The following is a 27,103-nucleotide window of genomic DNA, read 5'->3' as shown; positions in this document are numbered from 1 at the left end:
CTGACTTTGTGGAGATAGAGGGGTGGGGAGGGTTGCCATGGTAACCAATGGAGGGTTGGGGGGCTTCATCGAAAAAGCAATTTACCAAGCGTCTCTCTGCAGGATGGACTGCACTACCAAAATGGCTCAGCCAAAGATTTTTTTTTTTTTCCGGACTGATAAAACACAGCAGCAGCATTTTGCATCGATGAGACGTGATGGGAAACCTGCCGTGCGCTCTCATCTCAACGATTTTAGTGAAGTCACAATGGCTGTGTGGCGCCGGATTAGCTTCGGGCCTGCGGAGTAGGTTGGCGTAAGTGGCCTCTTCTCCTGCTGACGGTAGAAAACTGTAAATCAGTTGGTGCAGAAATGAGAATAAAGTATGAATTTGCTCTTCTTGTGGCGATGTAGTCGCAGCAGAATGAGATGAGGTGAATTACGAGGCAGGTCACCAGGCAGAGATGGCAGCTGTCGGTGTGCTGGAGATGTTTCAGCACGTGGGGAGTGAAAACTCTTGTAAAGAGTAAAGCGATAGTTGGGTCAGAGTAGCGCGTGGAAGCGCAAGGTAGCACACACTCGTTGGCGTATAGTGTGGGCTGAAGTACGGCTAAGAGGTGGGAGGCGAGGCTTCCCTTTGTTGCCATGAAGAGCAGTGACAGGGTTTTGAAGTGGATACAGGCAGTTACTGAGCCTTGGGAGCGGATTGAGCAGAGGCGGGGTGCTGCATGGAGGAATGCAAGTCAAAGCTGGCTGCAGGGGCCCAGCCGAGAGGGAGTTACAGTACAGCGGTGTAGTGTGGAAGGAGCAGGTCGTGAGCGAGCAGGTTATTTCTCATCTGTCTTCAATCTAAGAGCAGAAAAGAAAAAGGCAGCTGTAGATTTTAACCTGAAGATTGCCTGACACATGACGAATGAGCCCTCGATGTTGTTGCGCACGTGTCGGTTTGACTACATTTGGAGATGAAGTTATCCATGATGTCAGAGGGCACAGGTGACGGGACGGTTCGATATTCAAAATTGCCAAAAGAGAAAGAGCCCAGCTTGCTCTCGTGTGACGTACAGTCAGAGATCCCAACACCTGCAGTGTCTCAATGAAATCCCAGGAAAAAAACAGATGCAGCATGTCTGTGGGGGATGCAGATGCTAACTAGCATCGATGGCGCTGTTATATCATCAGTGCAGCTTTTAAACAGTTTATATTACTCATCTTTTCTGAACATTCAGATCAAATGGAGACATGATTTCCTCTCTGAATAATGTGTAACGTGATGTCTGCGCTGTCAAATGAGCCAAGAAATTCCCCTTTAAGAATGAAATGTCTATATGTGGGATTTTTCTCCCCCTCGATGATGAATTCCTTCTTCTTTTTTTTGAATAGGTTAAATTAAATTATACAATTCTACTTTGAACTGTTACAGAAAGTATTTCACCACTGGAAAGTCGGTCTTTTCATAAAATATTTTTGAAATTGGTACAACATGACCAGAGAGAACGGGAGCCGGGGTATTTCCTTTTCCTCAAAGGGGAGAAAACTTGAAACAATTTGAATGGCTTGTTGCTTTTCAAGGGCAAACCCTGGCCACTTGGAGCTGAAAGGAACTTCAATCTAGTGTGGGCTTCTTCAGTCCAATCCCCCCCCCGGAGTAAAAAGGCCAATAAAGCTGTTGCTATAGTGTTCTGCTTGAATGTAGTTCCGACAACAGCCCTGGATCCTGCCAAAGCTGCTTGAGAATCTGTAATAATCCCTCATACTTTATGTTGTTTATGCGGATTAAATGTTGGAAGATTTCAGCTGATTGCCTTTTACCTTCCTGTGTAATCTCCAGGGCAGCGCTGCTATCAGCATCCCAGCAGGGTGCTGCTCATGTCCTCTGTTGTAAAGGTCTTTGTAGTGACAGTGCTGTAATAAAGCAGGAATGGAAGCGTCTGGCAGATGCCTCAGGCCTGAGCGGCCCAGTGAAAGCAGATCTGGGATGAGATAGGGCTCGCATAATGATAGGTGAATTGGGCACGGTGAGTGAGGACATTTCTTCCACTCCAGTTCTCTCAACAGGGTGACACTGAACCAAGCAGCCACTGCTGAGACCCACTTGCTACTGACAGGGGCCAAATTTCACTGCTGGACAAGGCTTCGATGACAAAGCTACAGCAGATGGATTTTAAAGTTTTAGACCACAGCCGCTGAGGGCTCTACACCTACGCTGACTTCCCTTTAAACTGCAGAATGTTTCCATAAAGTGCAACAGTGCAAAAAGGCATGAAAGTGAACACCGCGCATGACATTTAAGGCACATCACGGGAAAGATTTCTCTACCAAAACAGAAAAAGGGCACAGATACGTGAATGAATGTATCTTCCTTTAACTCCACTTTGATGAGTGGAGGGATTTTTCAACCCCGGCAGCCTGGATGTGTCTTTGCATGCTGAGCAACTGGTCCCACAGTGGGCCAATTTACTCCTCTTCTGGGTATGGATCTGCAACCATATGTGATCTAATTGGCATGAGGAGCTCTTGGTACAGAGGGAGGTGAAAGCTCGTGTGTTCAGGAGTGTAAAATAGATTGCTAGTATGGATCCGTCTCTCCTGAGAGTTTCAGCACTTGGTGGGTCTCTACAGAGATTATCGGCATACTTAAAACAGTGCGTAATTATATAGCGAAGCTGGGCTATATAGTTACATACTCTGCTGATATTTATAATGAACAGAGAAGCGAGTAGCAACATGCAATCATTGTAGAGATCTACAAGCAGGTTGAATATGAAATGGCAGCAGCTCTGTTGGACTGATAATATCTGCATTGCCACAGGGGGAAAAAAAAAGATCTGGTCGGGTCAGTTATTCATTAATTTAGTCTCATTCCCAGAATGAATAGATTTGTTTCAGCTGCTGCTTCGTTTAGCTGTGTGTAATCGAGTAACTTATTCTGGACAAAGGTAACAAATTCAGAGGCCCACGAATTGATCTTGCCTGCTTACCAAAGAGTCTTTACAGGCTCTGGTAGTGAGAAGATTAAAGGACTTGACGGTGCACCATTGAGAAGTAGACTTGTTTCCAGTCTTCTTCCTAAAGGGTAGAGAAGTTGAACTGTTGCATTGCCTCACGTCTCTCGGTGTCTGGGCCACAACGCACTGCAAAGAAGAGGAAAATGAAGGAGGAAAAGATTCTCCATATTATCTCCACTGCTCATTTTTGTTATCGACTCGGCGAAGCTGACCAGCCCCCCTGTGATTCAACACGCTCACTCAGGTGGAAACTCGACAAACGTTGGACCGACTAGCATTGGCGCGCAGGGAAAAACCGTAGGATGAATACCACAGATGCTGCCTGACAGCTTAACATGATGAGTTCTACAGCTACTTCTTCTATTTTCCCCTGAATCTTTTTGATTGCTTTGGAAGGAAGTATTGTGGAAGAGATGCAGGTATGTGGATGGCAGTTCGTGCAGGGATAAAGCTTTATTTATTTATTTTTTTCACCTTCAGACTAATTTCTCATGAAATACTAGACGGACCTTAATGAAATAATTCATCTGTCTGTCTATTATTGTAAGAAGTATTTCCACGTGTGACGGTGCCAGTGGCAGCTTTGCATATCAGCTTTGGCGGGAGGCGTCTCCTCCTCAAGTTCCATTCTACGAAGCTGAGAAGATGACACATATATCCTCATGGCACTGCTGCAGGAGGAGGAAACTGCTTTTCAAGCCACGGAACAGGCATATATGACAGAATGATTAATGTGTGTTTTTCAGGATTAGATATCATGTCCCATGCTGTATTTATTGTCTCTGCTATAATTAGACACCCCCGCAGCTCTCTACAATGAGACAGTATTTGGGGGATGGTGGTGGGGGTGAATCACTGTGGCATGTGATTCTCATGTTCTCTGTTCACAAGGAGGGCAGAGGTGAGAAGAAAGTACGCAGTTACTGCAAGGGCTTTTGTTTTTGTTGTGTTCACCAGACGACTGCACACCCCTTTTTGCAAATTCCTTGCAGTTTTTAAAAAAAAAAAAAGGTTTTTCAGTTTAAAAGCGGCTGTTGGCTCACTCCTGGATGGTGAATTCTTGTCTTTCAAGGTGCTAAAAAAAAATCTATTTGACTCTTGTTTGCCTCGGACCGACTCCGTCTGTGTGGCAGTTACAAGGTCATCTAGCTATGAATCATAGCAGCGCTTTGATCAGAGAGGCAGATCTAAACCCTGGATGACCGAAGGCGCTTGCAGCCAAATCAGCCGGCAGATGTTATTCAGAGAAGCAGTAAATTAGCGCGAGACAAAGGGGAGGAATTGAGTGAGATTACCACAAAACTGCCGGGTAATATTCTTTCCTAGTCTTTACCGAAGATGTTTTTACAGAAACGCGGTGTAATTCCTGAGAAGACTCACGGCCATTTTACCGGCTTTTCTGCATCACTTCACATCAGCTTCAATAGATAAGAGGCATCTCCAAAAGTTAAATGTACATCATTTCCTTTTTCCTGTGACACTTGTTGACACTATTCCTAACTCTCATCTGTAAAACTGACAGAAATGAACTGTTTAGATTACTCAAGCAGCAGTCGTCTTTTTTTTTGTAAGTGCAACAGTAATACAGAACTACCTCACTTACAGACACAAATATATATAATATACCACTGTTACATACATGCATTTGCATAAATCAAATGCATATAAATAGGTCTATAACAGAAAACTGAGTAAGCTGTAATATGTACACTACATACTTAATTTCCTCATCTGTAAAACTATAAGCTTGTGCACATTTTAAATAATTAGATATGTATTATTACTCAAGCATCCCCACAGGCTCCCTTGTGTGGCTCCATCATGCATTAAAGACTGAAACTTTATTGATGACCTAAATAAAAGCTCCTGTGGGTGTTGACCCAGTCTTTGGGAACGAGGGCACTGACAGGACACCCGGCCATCTTCCTCTTCTCTCCCAATTAGTAAAAGTCCTCCGCTTCAGTCGTTATTTCTTCCAAGGTAATTTCTGTTTTCATGGTTTTGTTTGTTCACCTGTAAGCAAGCTTATGAGAATGCTGGGTTGATTTTTCTCTGAACATGGAGGAGGAGGAGCGGTCGCAGCGGTCAAAGACATTGCTTGGCAGATCTGCTGAACAAACGGAAAACAGTGTTATTATTTTAAATATCAGTAATGGTGGCTTTCTTTGAGCAGAATTCTGCACAATCTACCTTTTTAAAATTTTCATAAACCTTGGTGGATGTGAGGAGCATTTACAAAAGGACACAAGATCCATTCAACATAGTGAAACACGCCTTTTAAACATAAAGATGCCCTTTGACCTTTAGTGTCATGTAGGTTTTTTGGTGATTGTTTTATACATATAAACATACTTCATGCTTGTGGTGTGAATGGAACTTGTCTGTGGTTCAGAGAACCGTGATCCTAAGAAGTTAAATCCTACTGGTTGATGTAACCCAACTACCTGCAACACTCAGTGTTAGTTTTCAAATGTAAACATGCTAACACGACCATGCTGAGACAGTTTACATTGTAAGGAGTGTGCATGCTGAAATGCGAATGTTGCCATTGTCATGATATTTGCATTTCAGCAGCTCAAGGCCCATGTAGAATTGCAAGCGTGGCTGTGGAAATTCCCCCCCCAAACCCACTACAACAAACCCGTGACATTGCTTCAGATGGTGTCTTTAAATATTAATCTAATAAAAGAGCAGATGCACATTTTTGAAGCCATGTGAACATCTGTTTTCACAGTCATAGAAGCTCACTGCTGCATATTTCTGCGTCGATTCATCTGGGTGTCGACATGAGATCGATTTCTTGACATTTCAGTGCCAGGGCGCAACCGATCACCTCTGTCACTCGGCTTTATTTCTCATGTGTTCCTCTCACACTCCTTTGGCTAAATCTGGCTCTCTGTCTCAAATAGTTAGCTTGGATGTCAGCTGGCGGTCGGGTGAAATGGCTGCAAAGTTACGCAGACGCAGTTCTGGCACTTTTGGGGGGGGGGGGGGGCAATCACAGTTAATGCCTCTAACCCCATCAATTTTTGAGTGGAGATTGAGTTTCCAGAGCAGCAGCGCGGAGCATGTGGTAAAACTGTTGACTGTGGCAGACGACTGAAGTTTGCTTTTGAGGGGAGTCCAGACCAACATAGTCAGGAGGCTCCGGGTCGTCTTGTCCAGCGCACAGACTGTCTGACCTCTGCTGTCAAAGAGGGCCTGCGGTTGACCTCCGCACGTGTTACACATGACGGCGACACACATATGAGGAAACATACTCGACTTCTGCTGTCACAAACGGAGCAATCTGGAGCTCGACGCAAATCAAATTCGAAGCTTATTTCATTGAGCAACACTCAATTGACTTGGCTCTCAACTTAAAATCAATCAAATCATTACATTACACATGTAATTATGTGTTTGGTTTGCTCTGATATGTAATAAATTAGACGTAAAATGTATTTATTTTTGATATCATTTTAAAAGAGTGTCTTCTACACCAGCCTGAGCAAAATAGATTTATGGTGTTTTTAATCTAATAAGAAGGTGAACCAGGAGGGTACACTGTAATTCAGATAAAAGAAGACGAAGGACTGCGGAGACTCAACACATCAAGTCACTTTATGCATCAGTTTCTGGTCGTAAAGTGGATTTTTCTGACTTTACGAGGCTATATCCATATCAGCGCTTGTAGAGGAGGCATTGCAACGGAATTTAAGGCCATCGGGTGCTCATAAAAGAATAAATCATTCGTCCACAAAGCTCCAGTAATTCACAATGCTCAACACTTCGATAAGATGTGGGAAATTCTCCATAGCACCACAGACCTTTTTAGAATGAGTGTGATTTAATTTAACCTCTTTCAAAGTCAGACGTCCCCCCGGCAGCAGCGCGATTCTCACCTCAGGACTGTACTACCTCCTCAACCTGCTGCTCTCCAGAGTCTCTTTTACGCAAGTGAAAAGGTGTTTGTCCTCATAAAAGTCAGAGGACGTTAGTTATGTTTGTACTGTAGTATTTCAGGTACACTAAAGAGATCACTTTATACTCCTCTGAGACAGTTTTGCCAGCTGTTTCAACTGACTTTTCTTCCGTCTCGTCTTCTTCTCCGTACAGATGAAGCTGTGGAACAAGTACAAGGTAACCAGCATCCCGTCTCTGGTGTTTGTGGATGCAGCCACAGGAAAGGTGGTGTGTCGAAATGGGCTCCTGGTGGTTCGAGATGACCCCAAAGGTAAGGCTGGCAGCGTCCTCAGCCACACACACACACACACACACACACACAATAATACATCTGAGTGATTTCATTCTATTCCCTGAACTCAAGCTCTGACCTTCGTCTATAGTAAATGTTAACCCCAACCATCAGTCACGAAAACCTAAAAATGGTAATGGGAGGATGTTTAGGGTCACTGGGACAGAACAGCAATCACTCTATCACATAATGACTGTTTCTCCTGAATAAGCCTGAGCTACTGGTGCACCCAAGTGGGTGGCTTTTGATGAAATTTGGTGGAAAGCTGATATTAAAAGGATTAATTTTATTTCGATGTTACATCCCGAAAACTGTTCTGGGGCATTTGCAGGATAATAGCAGTCAGCGGTTTATTTCGGGACACGTCAAAGATGAATTTCAATCAAATTCTTTGTGTCGACGTGAAAGGGTTGAAAGAATCATCTTCGTCATGTCGTGGCTCTCTAATCCTGAGGACCTGTTTTCGACGTGATCCCTGAAATATTTCGGTATATTTGGATGAAATTAGTTGAGTTGATGATGAGCACTTTTACCACAGTGCTCGTTCCTGGAGATTATACGGATCATGTTGTAGATTGGAGATCTAGAGATCCTATTTTTAGTGGTCGGGAAGAAACTTTATGAATAAGGTTTGATGGTCCTATGCTCTTTTCTGTAACCTCCTGAGGTATGCCCCCTTGATGACTGATTAATCAGCTGGCTGCTGTTTTCACCATTTTGAATTATTCATCCTAATTAATAATCTCTTTCTTCAGTGCTAACCACAGAGCCTCACATCCAACCACGCTTTCTCAGAATACAGATCAGCTACAGCCCCTACCTTCTGAACTGTTCCCCGTGTGACGACAGCAGAGCTGAAGTTCATCTGAGGCAGAAAAACACGATAAAAACAACTTAACTCAATGTCTAGAATTGACTTTAGAGCTTACTAACCCAATATAAGAGCGTAAGAAAAACACATGGTGATTCTGTGTAAAGATATTTGCCAGATGCCTGGTCAGAGTCCCTGCAGAGATCTCACAGCGCCTCATAATTCAATGTTTCGTCAAAATATTTTGCAAGAACTCCTCCTTGTTTGTGTTGATGCTGCTGTAATTACAGCTCTGCTTGCATATCATAGCATGTCCATGTCTCCCGGTCTCATCTGCAAACCTATAATTTCTCCACTTTGAAGCGTCGATGGAGAATTAACAAGAGTGGTCTTGCATTCCTTCCCTGTGCAGAGGACGTCGTTCTCCTCTCAACAGTTTAGGATGCTGCTCCTCTCCTTTTTTTCTTTTTTCCCCTTGTTTGGTTCCAATGTGGTAAAAAGAGTTATTAGTCATGTGACAAGAGAGAATAGTGGCACAAAGGTGGCACTGCGGTGCAGCAGAATGGATTTGGCTCAGGGACTGTGAAAGATTTTACTGCGTGGTTAATGAAAGCCAGTCCAAGCCTGCAGTCTTATTTCCATGATTCATTAACTGCTTCCAAACTAGTTGTGGGTCTAGTGGAGATTAATCTCTGGCCTTAGCGGCGAGGGTGGGCACAAGCACTGGATGATGTCAGTGTTCCAACAATACTGTCTGAGTCATTCTCAAAGGACTATAGATTAGTTGGCTTGTTTACCAGTAAACAGGATTACACCTGATTTTCAGAGGAGGGGCGGAGCTTGGACAAAGCATGTCACGTTTTGGCACGATTACAGGATTGTTGTTTGTTTGTTTTTTTTTCTATTTTTTTAAATGAGTTAATTTCTCAGGAAACGTTACGTGAACCTTCAAGACCAAAAAAAAATTTTTTTTTTAAGTTTTGGAAATATTTCTGGAGATATGAGTCAAGCTTGTTCTTTTCCGACTGTTGGTGGTGGTGTGCACTCTTCTAGATTGACTATATTTGAAAAACTTTTTTTTTAACAGGATTCATGAATATTTTATGTTTATATCCATTTAAGACATCGGGAGCAGCTCCTGATGTAACAGGATAATTTAGTGACCGCACTTTCGGTTAAGGGACGAAAAAGGCATTAAAAACTTGCAGTACACGGATGCTACGAGGGCCAGGGTGAGTTGGGGGGGGTAGGGTGGTGGTTTCAGGACCCTCTGCTTTTCAGTGTCTGTGAAAAGCCTGACTTGAGTGGTGGCAGACTCGCCTGCAGCAAAAAGATGGAGTGCACTTTTACAATCAGGACAACAATAAAAGGCTGTGCCAGTGCAGGGCAGACGTGTCATTCTTGCCTAACGAAGCCCAAGACAACCACACTCTCACAAAGAGGCCATTATGGACCAGCCATACAAGGTTTTTTTTATGATTACCCCCCCTTTTAACTCTGCTGCACCAAATGCATCTCTAGAGCTTGAGGGGTAACAATGCAGACACCTTGAAAAGGAAATGAAAGTGTGAAAGAGAGCAGGAGCGAAGTATTTATGGCGACCTTCATTTGCTTGAGAGGCACGGCTTTCAGCCGTCATTAAACCCATATTTTGAATCTGATGTGTGTTTCCAATAGCAGACTTTGATTTTCAACAGCAAAGAATCTCTGCAAAAATGCGACATGTATTTTGCTCTCTGCCTGTCGGTTCACTTTGATGGCAGAGGAAGAATTCTAAAGATTTTGATGAATTCGTTCATGAAGAATTTTTACAGACACTGACTGTAATTACCCATCAGGATTATTTCATGAATATATTTTAATTATCAGGAAACTTTGCCTATTTTCACCTATAGTAGGTTTGTATTGCTCATGAGCAATCTTCTGTGATGGCCGCACCCAGAGCTCCTGGTTCATTCCCATCTGTTGCTGAACCATAGCGAGCTTGTTCCAACTACAGGTCGGACTTTAGTCGGCTCAACGGCTGTGTTGAAGGAGAACGGCATCTAAATCGAAACCAAAGACAGCTGAGTTGAACACGCATCTTAGCGTGTTTTGTTAAGATGCATGTGTTGTGGCCATAGAGGAGCCCAGTGTATTCTGGTGGTTGTCGGGTTTTGTAACTCGTGACAACCTCAGCCTCCTCTCTCTTTTTCTCTGGTCATGCAGCAGCAGTTTCCAAAGATATCTGTGCCTTTTTTCAGCAGAAACAACCCAGTTTTACGTAAAGACTCTTTGTCCAGCTGTGAAATACTACTTTAATATTATGATTGCATGCTAACGTTGAGCTCACATCACTGCCCCGCAGTGGGGCTTGCTCAGCTGGAGATAGCTTAGCCTTGTTTTCTAATCCTTTCCTGATATTGTCTCTCCCTTTCCTCCCCTCTCCCAGGCCTGGAGTTCCCCTGGGGGCCGAAGCCATTTGCAGAGGTGGTGGCAGGGCCTCTGCTCAGAAACAACAGGCAGACAACAGACAGCAGTGCTCTGGAGGGACACTACGTGGGAGTGTACTTCTCTGCACACTGGGTGAGTGTGGAGAACAGAGAAAGAGAACAAAGAAACCAGGTTAAAGATCTGTATTTTTACTTCTCTGCCCCCCCCCCCCCCCAACTCTGTCAAAACACCGAGGCCTCGGTGAGAAGAAAGGGCAGCAGAGCGGTGCAGGAAGAGGTAGAGCAGCCGTCCGGACAGATAAGAATGAAAAAAGACTCCATTGTGTTCGTGTGTGTACATTCACAGCAATTACCTATCTGGCTCAGTTCTTCCACTGCGAGCTCTGAGCCTTTTTAGTCGCCACAACCCAGCGACATCAAGCTGTTGTCTCTCCACATTCGAGACCTAGTGATACCCAGTGAAGGTCACAACTCACTGATGCATGAAAGGTGCTCGTGATGAGATGCAGCGCGGGCTACTGAGGCCAGTCGGTGCAGCCGCAGCCTTGGCTCTGGAGATTTGCAATGTCTGGAGGTTGGCTCAAACCCCAAACCCATACAAAATTCAAAAGGACAAGTCAGAAAAGGAGGTTATTTGCAGTGGGTTTACACCACATTCCCCCCCCAGTCACTCATGGAAATCTATCTGCTATTTAAGCAATTTTATGAACATTAAATGCCAGTATCTGGATTTGGGGTTCATTTTTGTTGTTGTTGTTGTTAAGTTTTTCCTCTCATGTTCGAGGAGCCATACTGACTAACTGCTGGGAAATATGACTTAAAGCATATTTCACAGTACATTTGCTTTTTCGCTGGCTGTCTTGGAGGTATCTTTGAAGTTGCACTTGCAGTGCAGCTCAAGTTTCAGTTCAAGTGGCATCAGAAACCTTTTAAAAAGAAAAGCTCTTGATGAGACATTGACATTTGTGTACATGGTATAAAATATACTGAGCACAAAGCTTGTGTGTTTACCTTTGAAGAGCAAGGAGGTACTTGATGAGCAGCAGATGACCGAGCCGTAGTCATGAAGACTGTCTGCGTCACACTTTTTCCCATCATCCCTCTGGAGTGCTATAATAAATGGATCAATGATAGCCTTCATCCAGTACAGTTGGTACAAATACTGCATAGTCAAAACATTTAATGTGCTTTACTAATATTTGTATATGTGACAAAACTGAAATAATGCAGCGCCTAAAACCTGTATATTGTCAAAGAACTTGGCTTTCTAGCGTCTTCCACCTCATTATTTCATTTCAAATTATTTTATTTTGTAAGTTTAGCTTTACACTATCGGTTTGCTACATTTCAATACATTTTCTAGAACAAATCATAAATAAGACTGGGGGGGGGGGGACAGCTGTTCTTCTTCACTACCAACTTTCCTGTCTTGCAAAATTAGAAAGCAGCCGGGGAACCGTGGACAACTTAGCATTAGGTTACTGAATGCTAATTTGCTAGCACACCTGTATTTCTCCCAACAAATGGTCAAAAATTACAGTTGTGGAAAGATTAAATCATCAGAAAACATCGGCACATTTTTGCGAATGGCTTCATAAACTCATATGGAGATAAATATCATCCTGTCATTTTTTAAAATGGATGACAACTGGTGATTCTTCTGCTTCACGTTTGAATATATTGGCCCAACAGGTTCTGGCGCTTCTTGTCGATTTGACTTTGCTAAATCAGTATGAAAAAGAATTGTGTTCAACGCCAGCAATCAAGATCCAAAACTGAAGGAAAAATAAACTCTACTCTGATTACTGTGAGACATCAAGGACATAATGTTTTTACGACCTGACTCACACCAGCTAAGAGTTGCTAAAGGCAAACTTTAAGCAGGTGGTCCAAAATGTCGCTTTGTTTGTGTTTTACTATCTTATTCACCTCTAGATAAGTGCATGAGAGAGTTTGGAAATGCTGACGGAGAGAATAACATGAGCATGAGAAAGAGGTTGGAAGTTAAACTGGTCTGTTTTCCTTCTCGCTGCCATGGCACGGTGATGTCATCGTAATGCCAGTCATACCAGCTCTCCCCTCTCCTGACACATACACTTACACATTACCCACAGAAAAACAAGTACTCTCTCATAATAGCATGATTTCCAGCCACTGAACATGAACTGTATTCAAAAGAAGTTTAATCTGGAACAGGAAAGAGTTACCTATCTATCGCTCAAGTCGGTTTTCCCTCTGTGTTTCTGTGTTAGTGCCCACCGTGCCGCAGTTTGACCCGTGTCTTGGTGGAGTCGTACCGGACTGTCAAAGAGTCGGGTCAGAAGTTTGAGATCGTGTTCGTCAGCGCTGACAGGTGAGATTCATCGTCCCAGATCATATTTATTGACTCACATGCTTCTGTCTGTCCTGGGTGTCAATCATCTCCGTTAAGCCTGTAATAGATGCAGCCCAATCGACATCTGCTGTTGCTTCCCAACCCCTCTAGGTCGGAGGAGTCTTTTAAGCAGTACTTCAGCGAGATGCCGTGGTTGGCAGTGCCATATTCAGATGAGGCTCGACGATCACGACTTAACAGACTTTATGGAATTCAAGGTATTTTGCAGCTGCATCCTCCTCGTAAATGTTCTTTCACACGTTTCCTCTATTAAGTAATGTGCTGAAACAATGGCCAACAGCTCACTATGCTGGGCATACAAGAAAACACTGGAGTCTGGCCTGCAGCCAGAGGAATGGTGGCTAGTTATTAAGTTTACTGTCTGGTTTACTGCGGAAGTGTTGCACCTCTACCTCTGTGCCCTCCCATTTCTCCTGACTCTCTCCACTGTGGATGAAGTTAGCTGGCTCATAGCCTCTCCTGCAAGGAATGTGTGGAATTCTCAGAGATGTCAACACTGCCCTCCCTCCCAGCGTTTCTGCAGCTCATAATGCTGCTGCCCCCCCCATCTGCTGTTGCCTTCAGTCCACATGCGCAGACAAGAACTGACTCATACACACGCTCCGCTCCTGGATCAAACCTGTTTCTGATAAGGCTGATTGCAATAATATGGCTTGCAAAAGACAATGAGAAGGGTCAAAGGAATCCCTCCTGGATGGTGGACACTCACACATAACATCCACTCAGCAAAGAAGAATCTCAGCAGGAGAGGGAACAGTTGACATCATGAGGCAACAACTATCGGAAATGACCAAACTGCCTCCCACGTTCTCGCCCATTCCCTCCCCTCCTCTCTTTTTCTTGCACTCACATCATCCTCCCCTCTTCTCTATCTCCTCCCCAGGTATTCCCACCCTCATTCTGTTGGACACAGAGGGTCACATGATTACCCGGCAGGGCCGCGTGGAGGTGCTAAACGACCCAGAATGCCGACTCTTTCCCTGGCACCCTCGACCTGTGCTGGAGCTCAGCGAGTCCAATGCCGTGCAGCTCCACGAGGGGCCCTGCCTTGTACTGTTTGTGGGTGAGTAAATGGGCATTAAAGATGCAGCACAGCTCCACATGGGGCTCCGTCTGGAGCTCCTTCTACGTGAATGTAGTGGCATTTATGTGGGGCATATTGAATGTCAGACTTTATGGAAAATTCTTCCAGTGTCAGGAGGTCTAAAGGTCTGTGGAAAATGTTTCCAGTAGTTATCTATTTATATGCTAATACAGGAGGTGCAAAAAAGCACAGTTTGTGAACGGCATCGCCAAAACCACTCACACATGAATGAATTTGCTGCTGACCCTCAATATTTGACTCCACCCTGATGTCTCTTGAGGTCAGACTGGATTTCAAAGGACTGAGACCATCTGCACATTTCTTCACTCATCTGTTCTCCTCTTATCTCTCCCTCCATGTTTCCTGTTTCTCTCATCTACATTTTTTTCCACTCCTCCTTTTTTCTTTCTCTTTTATTATTCTTTTAAAATCTGTGTGTGTGTGTGTGTCCTCCCTGGTTTGTTCAGATGCTGAGGAGGAAGGAGAGTTGGAGCCGGCCAAGGAGTTAATTCAGCCAATAGCAGAGAAGCTAATGGCCAAGTACAAAGCAAAGGAGGAGGAGACGCCGCTGCTCTTCTTTGTGGCTGGAGAGGTAAGATAAGCTAATCTAGAGTGTCAAATGCTGTGTGCTGTAATAACCACATAGTTGTATATTTAAAAAAACAAAAACAACTTGCATACATGAAGGCTGATGACACGCGTGTCTTTTGAAAATGATGTGTATATTTCTAATAATTAGATTGAGTTGACTTGACTTTTCCATCAGTGTGACCTTTTTTGACCACGTCAGAGACCCACATCTGTTCACAGCCTTCAGATTATCCTGCCACCTTGTCATTTACCTGCTATGCTTGCTGAAGACAGCGAGGAGTTTTCATAACTCCAGCTATCTTTTGTTGTTCTATATCGACCTTTCTAGAGCCGGCGGAGTTAGCAACAGCAGCACACATAATTACCAGATTAGCTACATCTCCTGGGTCCCCCTCTTCTCTGCCCTCCAGCTCCCCATCCTCCAAGCTCTCTGTCCAGCAGTCTGGGAGCACCACACTGGTGTCACACACTGAGAGCAGGCTCAGGTTTCGGGTGTGGGGCTTGCACATGTGCTAAGTGTGTGATCCCGCGTGTGTTTGTTCAAGGCCACTCCACCCTAATGTCAGTCTTAAAATGTCATTGACATACACGCTATGAACAAGCAAGTTTCAGAAAGAGGAACTGACTTGATACTGTCCATCAACTGCTTGCCAGGGATTGTTTGACCCAACACAAAGCAGCATTGTAGCACTGGAGCTCAGAATGTGTTTTAGCTACAGACGAGGTTTACTTTGCTTCCTTTGTGGCACACATGCTAACCTAGATGTTTTTACTGGTTAAATTTCCTGGCTTTAACTCAGCCGCTTATGAAATTACCATGTTTTATTTCTACATCGGGTTCATGGTCAGATCTCACCTCCTGTCGAGGGCGTTGTATGCTGTGGCTTAGAAACGGAAGCTTCCAGGCTCACAATCCTGCTGCTTGGCTGGGGTTGGCCCTGGTAGTTTCTCACTCGTTGCCAGGCCAGCTGCTGGCTTTTGTGTCCATGAGACAGCAGTATGTTGCCTCTCGGAGGGAGCACAATGACACAGGATTGTCTTACCAAGTTATAAAAAAAAAACAAGCCAGAACAGTTTATAGACTCATATAAATGAACTGTACAGATTTTTTGTTCTGTTTTTCTGCTGTGTTCTGATTGCGTACAAAATGTTACATTGTTGTTATCCAGTCCCATGAAAATGGAACTTTTTTTTTTTTATTTTTGGTAATGTGCAGAAATGACAGTCTGCAATTATGTTCCTAAAACCTGTGTTTTCTCTCTTTTTTGTTTTTTTTGTGCCTACCCTAAACAGAATAATCTGAAAACAATTGTGGTTCCCTAATGTTTTCATGCCATCAACTTGTAAACAGACACAAATGACACCAAAGACGACCATGTGAAAAGATTTTTTTTTTTTTGCTGAACTTGGATGATCAGTTCAGAAAGTGTGTGAAACCCGCAACCTAACTGGTCAGTATTCTAGTCAGCCTTTTATTTGGGGATGGAATTGTAGTGAAACGATGTCTGGTCCCTGGATACTACTTTCAGAACCACCGGCAGATATGAACTGTCCATGGCTGCCTCCTGGGCAACTATTGGACTGGTGTGTGCTCACTGAGTGATACCTGACTTTTCCTCTAGCGCCACCGTGAGGTTGAGTGAAATGACAGGATGCTCTCCTGAGAGCTTGTTGGCGTGCTGGTATTTGCATTCAGCTGTTTTCTTCTCTTCTGTTTGACGGCATTCATGTAGAAAAATATACTACTAAGTTAAATCATGAGTTCTGCAGTAATTTTGCTTGCCCTTGTCTCCATCTGCATCCTGGCCAGTCGTTTTTGTACCTCAAAAAAATATTCTATTGTTGTTTTAAAATCAGCAAGTTGTCCTACAAATACGGATGTGTTTGATGAAAATATCCTAAATCTTGTGTTCCCTGAAAATGAATAACCACCTCTCTGCTTCTAGTCCGGCCTCTTGGCTCTTGGCTCTGTTCTCTTATATCCTGTCACTTTTGGATGTATTTATACAGCAGAGTTTCTCTAAGATGTTTCCTGGAGACATCAAAGCTGGCCGGTGTGATCTATGCAGCTCTGTGTCAGCGGTCGGTGGGGAGATTTGTTATCGGTTCAATCCTTATCAGTTGGTCATTGTCTGTAAAATGTCACAATGCTTCCGTTTTCAGAATAAGCTCGGCATGGCCCAGCAGGTTCCACATGGTAAACACACGCTAAGCCTTATCACAGCTGTGAGTGAAGAGAGGCCCTTTGTCTTTTTTGTTCTGAGTTGAGCTGTAGAGGGCGGCGGCGGCGGCGGCGGCAGCGGCGGCAGCGACTGGGGGGCCTCTGGAATGGCGGCACCTCTCAAGAAGCAGTTTACACAAGCCGAAAATCCGCACATAAGAAGATGCATGAGTTCCTACTGAGGCGAAGGCCATTGCAGAGATGATATCTGCCCATATCACAGTGACAGATTGTGGAGTTTTTCCTTGTGGTTTCCTCACACTGTGTGCCCACATGGTCTATAATCTGAGCGTTGAGCAGCTGCGAGGGAAAGACTTAATCATAGAGGGAAAATCAAGCACTCGTAACAACGTTGTCCTTAGTAACAGTTTACATCTGTGAGTATAAGTGTTTAATGTATGCCATTCAGAGGAAGATAGCCGCCTACTACGAAATACCACAATGCAACTCATCTGTTCCATCTGTTAGCAGTTTTGCAAAGCAGAGGTCACTGACTTCTTCTTGGAAGACTTTTAAACAGCAAAAGCTATAGCCACATTATTCAAGTCTGATTGTGATGTTTGATCCAGTCAGCAAAAGTAGGTGCAGATTTTCTGATATTTGGGAAGTCACAACAGCGAGTCGTGGAAGGAGAGGAAGCTCAAGTGTATGAATGTGTAACAGTAAATCCAGCAGCCGTCGCTCCATCTTTGGCTTTGTTTTGACAGTAACTAACAGTAACAACATCACTCCTGCCAGGAGAGGCCTAACTCTTTGTTTTAGTGCCACCCTCTGGCCCTTTTCTAGTTTGGTTCTGCATTTCCATCATAATCTTCAGCATATGAAAGTAATCTTTAATCTTTACAACTCTCAATCAGAGCCAGTGAGCTTAGCCGAGGGGAAATCAGGTCAATGCTGTCATGAGAACAGGAGAGAGTTTCAAATAGTAGCTCTGATCTCGCGTTTAATAAGTGAACTGTGTGACCTTACAAAACACACCATATGAAATCCATTTGACTTCAAGTGGATACGACCAGCATAGTGGATGTCTGTTGAGGTAGGAATGCCAACGGCTGAAGCACACCCATCTGAATTGCCAAACAGTGCAATTTCTTATTCAGGCTCAATAATTAATGGCCCTTTGGAGCTTAAGAGTTGCTGCCTGCCTGCCTGATGATTCATGTCTGTTACCCATGGCTACAGGGGTTGTAATCCTGACATGTTAAAGGGTGAAAGGTGACATCAAGCCTCGGGCAAACCACTTGCAAAGCCCTTTCAAAGCTACGATGGGAGCACCCACCAGCACCACTCTATTTTTGACATGTTCCTTCACAAGTTCTCTCTTCTGCCCACCAATGTTTGCTCCAAATGTCTGCGATCCATCTGCTTGAATGAGCCTTTACAAGTGTTGGCCTCCACCTGGTTCCTTCCTGTCTTCCACACCGCAGGAAGTGAGCCTGAGCGCTGACCTTCTGCTGACTCTGGGCAGGAAGACAGACTTTCGTATTCTCTTTCAAGAAGTGTGCATTAATAAAGACTGTGCCAGGCATTAATGGGATTATTTTAACAAGGCGTAGTGGAAGTAAAGGGTGCTGTCCTAGTTTTACTCTCTAAATCTGAACTGATGAGCAGCAGAGAAATGCATCATTTATTGCATCAAGGAATGTTTGCGGTGTTTGACGAAGGTAATTCTAAGGGACAAGACTTGAATACGGTCAGGCACTGGTCTGATCTGAACCCGTATCGATGTCATTGCTGTAACCTGGTGCCAACTCTCTCTACTCTATCTGGTTATTACTCTCCGTAATAACCAGATATTGCAACATCACACTACTTAAGATATAGGCGTGCAATTACCTCCACCGAGGAGTTACGGTAACCTGATCACCAGTATTGGTTTGTCAGCCCGTCAGCAGAATATCTCAGAAAGTTGTATTATATTACAATTGAATGTATTTTGATTAAATTTGTTAGGATAATAACTGAAGTTGAAGAATTATGGATTAGATTATGCAGTCGGATCTGATGATGTTCTTTATCCTTGGCAGAGGAATAGTCTCCCAGAGTGCTCGGAGTTGATATTCTGCGTTTTGATAGCAGCCTCGGTTCGTGTCTTCCACTGTGTTCTGAACATCTCCTGTAATGTCACTGCTTAGACTGTGTTGGATTGGATTATACTGCAGGGCTGACATCATGTGCTCTTGCTCGAACGTGTACTTTAAACTCTCACGTTGGTGCCAAAAGAAATCACACCATCAAGAGCAACAGAGAAACGGTTATATTTGCGCTGGAGCCCAGTCACACTTTCAGGCATTCCAGCACAACACCTCTATAAATGTGGACTGTTTATACTGAAATTCTCTTCATATGAACTCCTCTTGGGCAAGAATTTCTTTTGTGGTGCAACATTTTGATTTTTCCTCTTTCTTCCACAGGATGACATGAGCGACTCCCTGCGGGACTACACAAACCTTCCTGAAGCAGCTCCTCTGCTCACTATCCTGGACATGTCCGCCCGTGCCAAGTACGTGCGCGACGTGGAGGAGATCACGCCGGCTGTCGTGGAGCAATTTGTCAGCGACTTCCTGGCTGAAAAGCTCAAACCAGAGCCCATCTAAAGAGGACGTCCAAATATAAATTGGACATGCTATATGGGACTCACTCCATCATCAAACCCTCACCCACCCCCAGCCTCCTGTCTCTCCCTCTCCCCCCCTGACTCTGTTAGAGACTTTTTGCTGACATTTTAATGTTTTTTTTAGACCTGTCCCTCTTTTCATGGAGTCCTCTCTTTCTCCTGTGGTGCCTTGCATTGACTATAGTCCCTATAGTAATATATATGGAGATTGGTTTTTTTTGGGCCTCAAGAAAAGATTTTTTTTTTTTTCATTTTATTAGTATTTCTGCATTCTAGAGAAAACCAGAGAATTTGCCCAATGGACCTACTTCTTCATCTATTCCTTGTTGCGTTTGGTTTCTGAATGATGAGAAAGAATAAAATGATTTTTACAGTTGTAATTCATGTGTACACTTAGTGCAAATGTGCTTAACCTCAGTTGGATGTAGCTGTAAGCCTTTATGGCCCTTTTAAGAAAACAAACGCAAAAAAAAAACCCCGACAAAAAAACAGTACAATGGGTGCACATAGTTAAAAACAATGACTGGTGTTCTGAATCCTGTGTTTTGTGTGTTACCATGTGAGTGAAAGTCATCTCTAACCAGTTGTTTATGATGGATCTCATCTCAAAGCCATTAGGAGGATTTTCCGTGAAGGTCCCTTAATGACACAGCCGGGTAATTTCTGAAGGCACAAACGTGACATTTGGAAAGTGTTGAATGTATGAATCCCTATATTCTGTTGCTCCCAGGTTGTATCTTCAGTCATGACTTTCACACCCATTAAAAATTCACTGGCAAGCACACTTCTGTTCTCCCTAGGTTCTATTAATAAAGTTAGCTCTTGAATATGTAAAATGCCCTTAACAACTCACCAGTGCCTTGGTTTTTAAATACTTTATAGGCTCAAAGACTAATGTTGCATTTAATATGGGTGAAAATATGCAGATTTGGCTCAAATGCAAACTCAAGGTGAGGTGGACACATTTAAACGTACTTGCTTATCTGCATGTAGCTGCTATTATAGAGGATAACACTGTCACAGATGCAGGATTTAGTGGATTTATTACAATGAACCTCATTCATGAAGTCTTCTTACATAATACGCACTGACTATTTGAACCCCCAATTTAATCTTACAGGCAGTAAACAAAGCCTGATGCTCCTGACATCTATTGTGTGCCGCTTGTAACATTCAATCACCCAGCAGGCTTGCAGAGACCTAAATTTTATACCAAAGACACGTCAGAAGTTACAAATAGCAATCAGACTTAGCTCACTGTCTTAAAGTGTGAAAAAAAATTGATGGGTAAAAGAGTGGATGAACAAAATCTCTAAGACCATTTCATTGGTGAGGCCCAGCAGGGGGAGATTGAACAGGGATCATTGGTCTATGCAGCATCCCTTCATGGGGCTTTCAGTTTCAGCTGTTTGTTTGGTCCTCATATGTTTTGCTGTCACTCCTGGTGTGAGGTTTTCTGAGGAAACACTTAAAATTCCATCAAACGGATGTAGTTGCCAACTAGCTGTTAACACAATGGAACATTTTGTGGTTAAAGTTCCAGCCCTTTCCCTCTGGAGTTGATAGACCAAAAGGAAAAAGCAGTAAATGAAACGGACACAAAAACGAAACGCTGGATGTGTAAATAAACTCTCTGCTAACTGATTGGCCACATCGACTCATTTGATTCATCTGCCACCAAGTGGCTGAAAAAACACAACTCAGGTTCAAGTGTGCCTCATTCGATTATGGAGGGCCCTCTCTTTCCATACTGGACTCAAGAACGTTCCTGAAGCCTAAACAACTCCACCACAGCTTCAATTATGTCATTTTCAAGCTAAAATCCCAAACTTTTACTGGTTCCAGCTTTTAAAATAAGGATTTTTTTCTGTGTGATCCATGACAGTGCAATAAACATTTTGTTTTCTGCTTGATAAAACAAAGAACTTGAAGACACTCCTTGATGCTCAGGGAAAGTCTGATGTTCATTTCTTAGAATTGGCTGACATTTGATAACCACAACTATCAAGACGGGAAATAAACGGTAATGTGTTCTGAAAATATCATGGTTAGCTTCAGTTCAAGAAAATATGGAAGACAAATCACCTGATACAACATCTGATGAACACTTCGCAATTTCTTACTTTGTTAAATACGACAAGGTAGAATACAAATGTGTGTTTATTACAGTAATGAGGACAAACATACCCCAAAATCACAGTTCTGATATTTAGAGGGAAAATCAAGAGAAGATATTGTCCCCTTAAGAATTTCACTTCCTTCCTGAAGTTTGCGCAACTTTTAACAGTTGCTTCCTGCCTTCAAACAGCAGGATGCTGGCAGCCATGGCTGAGTTCAAGCTGTCTACATCAGGAACAATTGGGATAAAAAGTCTCTGGCCAGCAGTTTTAGCAGCCAGCTGGACTGCTTCTACACTCAAACCATGAGTCTCACCACCTAAAACAAGAGCTGTGGGACTCTGAGCCCAGTTTTCATGGTACGGCTGTGCCTCCAGCCCTGGGCAAGGGAGTCCCTCATCTTCCCAGTCGAAGTCGGTGTTGGATTCCTCGTAGCGCACAGTCTCATGACTTGGCTTTCCGCTGACCCAGCCGTAGTCTCCTGGTTTGGAGTGTTTGTGCGATGTATTAACTTGTGCATCTTCACTTCTGTCAAGGTAAAAGCTGCTGTCCGCCACATGGACAGTCACACTTTTGGGAAGGTGTTTTTCAATATCATCCCAGTCCATACTGGGATAAATGGGAAGGTGAAAATGGGCACCCATTCCCGCTCGCAGTACTTTAGGCTCCCAAACATCAACGCAACCTGTGGGGAAAAATGACTATCAAAGAAGCCATTCATGGAGGTGAAGTTCACACCTGTAAATGATACACACGTTTACCTTTGGTGAGCAGGACCTTGTGACACCCAGCAGCAGCAGCAGATCGCAGCATCGTCCCGAGGTTCCCGGGGTCTCGTATGTTGTCACATATCAGGAACAAGGGCACAGAATGACTTGTACTTATGAAGTTTAACCGTGATGGGTCTGGGCGAGAAAATATGGCTGCAGAAGCAAAGAGAACAACATCAGCAACCAGCATCTAAGTTTCCTAATATCCCACAAACAAAAATATGCACTTATTACCTATAACTCCTTGTGGAGCAACGACATCAGACCAGCTCTTGATATCTTCAAATTTGACTTTAATAAGATTGGCCCTCCTCAGCCTGTCTAAAGGGAGCTCTCTCAGACGTTCAATTGTGCTGAAAAACACCGTCTGTGGGTTGGCACCTGCATTCAGAGCATCACAGATCAATCGCCTGCCTTCCAGCAGGATCTTACCCTGGTGCTCCCGAAACGTTCTGGAACGAGCAACACTCACAAGCTTCCTGCAGTACAAAAGGGGAAGGACAAACACTGAATTATAAGGAGTTTATCTGCCTCGTCATAGCAAAACAAAGCAACAGAGGTTGCCAACTAAGTTAACATTATCACTGTCAAATGTGCAGTATTAGAGACTAGTAAATTGCAAATAGTTGAAATACAGTCTCGTACAACAGCTGTACAACAGATGTTTTTGTGAAACGAACTTGAAAATGTTCCTTCATATTTGGGTACCAGTGGGGTGCTGCTGAGGTCAAACGTCACATCCGAAGGTCAAATAAACCACGTGAGTTTGTGTGTGTGTGTGAGAGAGAGAGAGACTGTACTGTATTATTATACTCTGATACTCACGCCAGTCTTTTATCACCAGGGAGTGCCCTCTCGAAGCGGATTTCATCAGCCTGATTTTTAGCTGCACCATAGGCGTATTTCTTGGCTGACTGCAGGCTGTTTCTCGTCGTCACCGAGTCCCTTTCTCCAGGATTCTGTGTTCTATTTGTGACTTTTAGCTCCCTCTGCTTCTGCACTTCTGCTGGGGGCTTCTTTACGGGTTTATCCACCTCGTCCTCTGGAAACAGCACTTTGACAGGTCTCCTTCTCAGTCCACGAACATACCTCTTTGATTCCAAGGTGAAGCCGTTTCCCCAAGAGAGGAAACTGGCTCGCCCCATGCAACGAAAGCCCATCATGCTCCTCATGTAGGATGCCATATTTTCCCCCCACTTTCTTCTTCACTCGGAACAAAACCTTTCGGTCTAACAAGCTAGCTACATACCGCCTCTATCGGTTGATATGTTAATAACAGCTACAACATACAAAACTATGACAACCTACACGGCTTTTTTGTACCATGTATTAAGCCATTTTCAAAAATAATAATATATAAATATAGTATTAACTGTTAATGTTTTAAAAATTGGTCTAGAAGAACAAGAACTAGGACGTGAATACTGTCTCGCGAGAAAATGCGAGATCATAGATGATACCACTTACGAACCTATCTAGGGGTGGCGATAGTTTATAACAGTGTTTTTTTTATTACACTTTGAAATCTCTTCATTTTTATTTTACACTTGATATTGTAGCAATGCTTTTTTTGCACGAACAAAAGTTGAAAGGATAAATAATTAACTGTATTGTCCGTATAGTTATGCAATCGACAACAGAAACATCGATCGATCAGGACACTTAATCGTGCCTTGCACACAGATTGAAACAACAGCCTTCGTCATCTGTGCTAGATAGAACATGAGACGAGCTCTGCATTTTGTTTTCAAAGTTGGTGACAGGACCAAAACTGCGACGTTTTACCGAGATGTTCTGGGCATGAAGGTACATTTTAATAAGATGAGACGGAATCCAGTGGTCTACTCAAACTGATGCTGTCAGACTCGCTCTCGTCCACAGTTGCAAAACCTTAGAAAAATCGCTGCCCTGTTATATGTACGAAACTGAAATACTTTGATGAACGACTTTTTACTGAGATCATTTTCTAATTCCCCGTTGTTGATTACAGGTTTTGCGCCATGAGGAGTTTGATGAAGGCTGCAAAGCAACTTGTAATGGGTAAATACAAGACATCTCCACCTCGTTGAACTTTGGATTTACTGATATGAATAGTAGGCAGATGTTGATTTTGCTCTCACTGTTAATCCATACAGGCCCTATGATGGGAAATGGAGCAAGACAATGGTTGGCTTTGGTCCAGAAGATAATCATTTTGTAGCTGAGCTGACATACAATTATGGGGTGGGAGAATATCAGCTTGGAAACGACTTCTTGGTAGGTGAGAGTTCATTCGGAAACTGCATAGAGAACAATATCCTGTGTGTCCATTCTATGTTGTGACGCTCTGGAGCTTCAGAGATACCATGACTGAGAATTTTCAGCAACTTGAAGCTCTGGAGCCTTTGGTAATTTTACTGCGATACTTCTGTTGACTTTAGGGGCTCACTCTGCAGTCTAGCCAAGCTGTCAGCAACGCTAAACGTCTAGGATGGCCCCTCACTCAGGTTGAAGAAGCTCTGTACTTGACGCAGGCTCCAGGTGGATATCACTTCTACCTGGTCGACAAAGAACAACCTCCTAAAGGTGAGTTCTGTTCTGTCCTGCTTGGGAAGGAAGTAATCTCATCGATTACACCATGCAGGGGTAAGGCTGTTAGGTTTGATGGCATCTATTAAATTGAAAACACTGAATATGAGTTAAATCTAGCTTTACAAATTCAGAGTTGCTTGGATTGATTTTCTATTTCATCCCCATTTTGTTCTCATTTGACTTATCAATAATCATTTAGTTCATAAAGTGTCAGATAATTATGACAAATATGGCAATTCCATTGAACTCAGAGTGGTCAAATAGCTCACGACATGTCACTCACTCACTCACTCAAACCACAAATAGCTTCTGTTAAAAATTATATATAAAAGGAGGGAAAGGATCAAATGTGTTTCCTGGATCCAGATTTTTTTCCCCTAAATTTTGAATGCTTCTGATACTTAATTTGAAGATCAACTATGAAATTAATTTATTTGTTGGCTACAGTATTAACAGTCATTTTGTGAAGATAGTGTTAAGGACTCTCTGGGTTCTAATAACTGATGGACTTTTTAAAATTTTTGTAAAAATATAAAGTTGATTTGGGGAAAAAAATGTAATGGTTTGTAATAACGACAGACTAAAATTAGTAAGAACTCAGCTTAAGCTTTCCTTTGGGCCCTTGCAAGTATTTTATACTGTCCTTATATTTTTTTTAATGATCACATGGTCTGTCACCTCTGCCAGATCCTGTGCAGAAGGTTTGTCTTGGAGTGTCAGACCTGCAGAGATCAACCCACTACTGGAGTACACTCTTAGGAATGAAAGTGATGGAAAAGAATGAGGACAAGAAAACGGTGCTGATGGGATTTGAAGACACTCAAGTAGGTCAAATAAATAATACTGCCCTTTTTCCAATGAGTTGGAACAAATAGTACAAAACAATTTATGAATGGCTGCACTGTTAATTTGTCTTGCATTTTATATTCTGTGTTAATGCATCAAAAAAGTATTTAAGTGTTCACATTGTTGACAACGTTGATTTTTGAAGTGTAAACTGGAGCTTCAGGAAATCAATGGGACCGTAGATCATGGAACAGCTTTTGGAAGGATAGCGTTTTCATGCCCACGGGATCAAGTAAATTATTATTATCATTATTATTATTATTATTATTATTTTATGGAGGCCTTGAGAAATATAATTCACTAATATCATTTTTAGAATTTTCCTCATCAGGTTTTTTGGGTTTTTTTTTGCATTCCTCAGCTGCCTGACCTTGAAGCCTTGATGAAAAAGGATAATCAGAAAATTCTCACACCTTTAGTCAGCTTGGACACTCCTGGGAAAGCTACCGTGGAAGTGGTGATCTTGGCTGACCCAGTAAGTGCTTTACCAAACTATGTCATAAATAACTGATTCTCTGTATAAATTTTTTTTTTTTTTTTAAGTTGAGCCTTGTTTGTTGTAGGACAGCCATGAGATTTGCTTTGTGGGAGATGAAGCCTTCCGACAGCTCTCCATGGTGGATCCCAAAGGAAACGAGTTGCTTGATAAGGTTGGAGACGCTCCAGCATTTTTTCTTTCTTCGTTAAATATGCAACATGTGTTTGATACTCACTGTGCCTGTTCTTTATATGCTTTTATCCTTGTTTTTAGGCTATGGCTGATGATAAAAGCAATGAGTGGTTTGCCAAACACAACAGACAGAAAGCGGCTGCGTGAGACGAAGGGGCCTACCTGGAAAACATTTCACCATAAATTTCAGCTCATAACAGATTCTACACATGGCACCTGTAGTTTAACTCATCTTGCAATGTCACATTTTCTTTACCTGGAGGCAGTGGAGGCACAGTTGTATTGACAGCACTTAGTACAAGGACAACTTCATTTCTTCATTTGAATGCATTTTTATTCTTCTCGATTAAAATATTTCCAACAATGAAACAGAGAGGTGTTTTTTTTTGTGTATATCATTTGATGTTACTTCATGTATGAAAATTGCTGCCAAGTAAACCTTTTCGAGGCTCCCACTAAGCAGCCTCAATGTATTGTGTGAATACAAACAACTATACAAGGCTAAATTACTCACCATGCAAAGCATAGATAATTGGGCGAAACAGCAGGGGGTTCTTTGTACCCGAGGTCCCCAGAGCAGATTAGACCAGGCTCCAACAATGGAGTTACATCAGTCAGCCCCAAGATTCTTGTACAGTTTGTGGTCGTTAGGAGCACAACATGAGACAAGGCTCGTCTTTGTTTATGTTGTGCTTCGGTGATGCCCTGGGCACCAATGGCTGTCATACTTTGGAACTGTGTGCCGCCAAATCAAAGC

General features: G+C 43.0%; 3 protein-coding genes and 1 long non-coding RNA gene across 4 annotated transcripts in view; 2 read left to right on the top strand and 2 right to left on the bottom strand.

Moving 5' to 3' along the window:
- The window catches only part of nxn (nucleoredoxin), a 55,144-nt gene extending 34,609 nt beyond the window's left edge, over nt 1-20,535 (top strand). The window contains exons 2-8 of the mRNA XM_086216622.1: nt 7,083-7,200; nt 10,464-10,597; nt 12,717-12,817; nt 12,950-13,056; nt 13,743-13,922; nt 14,411-14,535; nt 19,170-20,535. Coding sequence (XP_086072748.1) covers nt 7,083-7,200; nt 10,464-10,597; nt 12,717-12,817; nt 12,950-13,056; nt 13,743-13,922; nt 14,411-14,535; nt 19,170-19,352 — 948 coding nt within the window. The 3' untranslated portion in view covers nt 19,353-20,535. The remainder of the gene's footprint in view (nt 1-7,082; nt 7,201-10,463; nt 10,598-12,716; nt 12,818-12,949; nt 13,057-13,742; nt 13,923-14,410; nt 14,536-19,169) is intronic.
- LOC147255015 (uncharacterized) lies at nt 11,331-14,972 on the bottom strand. Its single transcript, XR_015118205.1, has 3 exons — nt 14,900-14,972; nt 11,476-11,574; nt 11,331-11,390 (listed from the first exon to the last, which is right to left on the bottom strand). It is a non-coding gene; the product is annotated as an uncharacterized LOC147255015 (long non-coding RNA).
- On the bottom strand, nt 20,432-23,623 carry mrm3a (mitochondrial rRNA methyltransferase 3a). The gene is made up of 4 exons (XM_086216621.1): nt 23,085-23,623; nt 22,494-22,738; nt 22,251-22,412; nt 20,432-22,174 (listed from the first exon to the last, which is right to left on the bottom strand). Exons 1-4 carry the CDS (start codon nt 23,441-23,443, stop codon nt 21,624-21,626), a joined length of 1,317 nt encoding a protein of 438 aa, XP_086072747.1. The 5' UTR covers nt 23,444-23,623; the 3' UTR covers nt 20,432-21,623.
- Nucleotides 23,624-23,904: 281 nt separating this feature from the next.
- On the top strand, nt 23,905-26,715 carry glod4 (glyoxalase domain containing 4). Its single transcript, XM_086216623.1, has 9 exons — nt 23,905-24,065; nt 24,250-24,299; nt 24,395-24,515; nt 24,680-24,824; nt 25,518-25,654; nt 25,822-25,908; nt 26,038-26,151; nt 26,240-26,326; nt 26,428-26,715. The coding sequence occupies exons 1-9, from the start codon at nt 23,982-23,984 to the stop codon at nt 26,491-26,493; spliced, it is 891 nt and encodes a 296-aa protein (XP_086072749.1). The 5' UTR covers nt 23,905-23,981; the 3' UTR covers nt 26,494-26,715.
- Nucleotides 26,716-27,103: the final 388 nt, after the last annotated feature.

Source organism: Aulostomus chinensis, chromosome 10 (genome assembly GCF_037954235.1).
Source record: "Aulostomus chinensis isolate RoL2024-O1b breed Wild chromosome 10, RoL_Achi_v1.0, whole genome shotgun sequence".
NCBI lineage: Eukaryota > Metazoa > Chordata > Actinopteri > Syngnathiformes > Aulostomidae > Aulostomus > Aulostomus chinensis.
Note: the sequence above shows the minus strand (reverse complement) of the source record. Positions and strands in the feature narration are given on the sequence as shown.

Excerpts from the sequence above, each read along its gene's own strand:
- mrm3a (XM_086216621.1), bottom strand. The coding sequence starts at position 23,443 with ATGGCATCCTACATGAGGAGCATGATGGGCTTTCGTTGCATGGGGCGA. Across the intron at positions 22,739-23,084 it reads CCTGGTGATAAAAGACTGGC|GAAGCTTGTGAGTGTTGCTC; the intron begins GTGAGTATCAGA and ends TTTGTACTGCAG. Across the intron at positions 22,413-22,493 it reads TGCTCCACAAGGAGTTATAG|CCATATTTTCTCGCCCAGAC; the intron begins GTAATAAGTGCA and ends TTGCTTCTGCAG.
- glod4 (XM_086216623.1), top strand. The coding sequence starts at position 23,982 with ATGAGACGAGCTCTGCATTTTGTTTTCAAAGTTGGTGACAGGACCAAA. Across the intron at positions 24,516-24,679 it reads AGCTTGGAAACGACTTCTTG|GGGCTCACTCTGCAGTCTAG; the intron begins GTAGGTGAGAGT and ends TGTTGACTTTAG. Across the intron at positions 26,152-26,239 it reads TGGTGATCTTGGCTGACCCA|GACAGCCATGAGATTTGCTT; the intron begins GTAAGTGCTTTA and ends TGTTTGTTGTAG.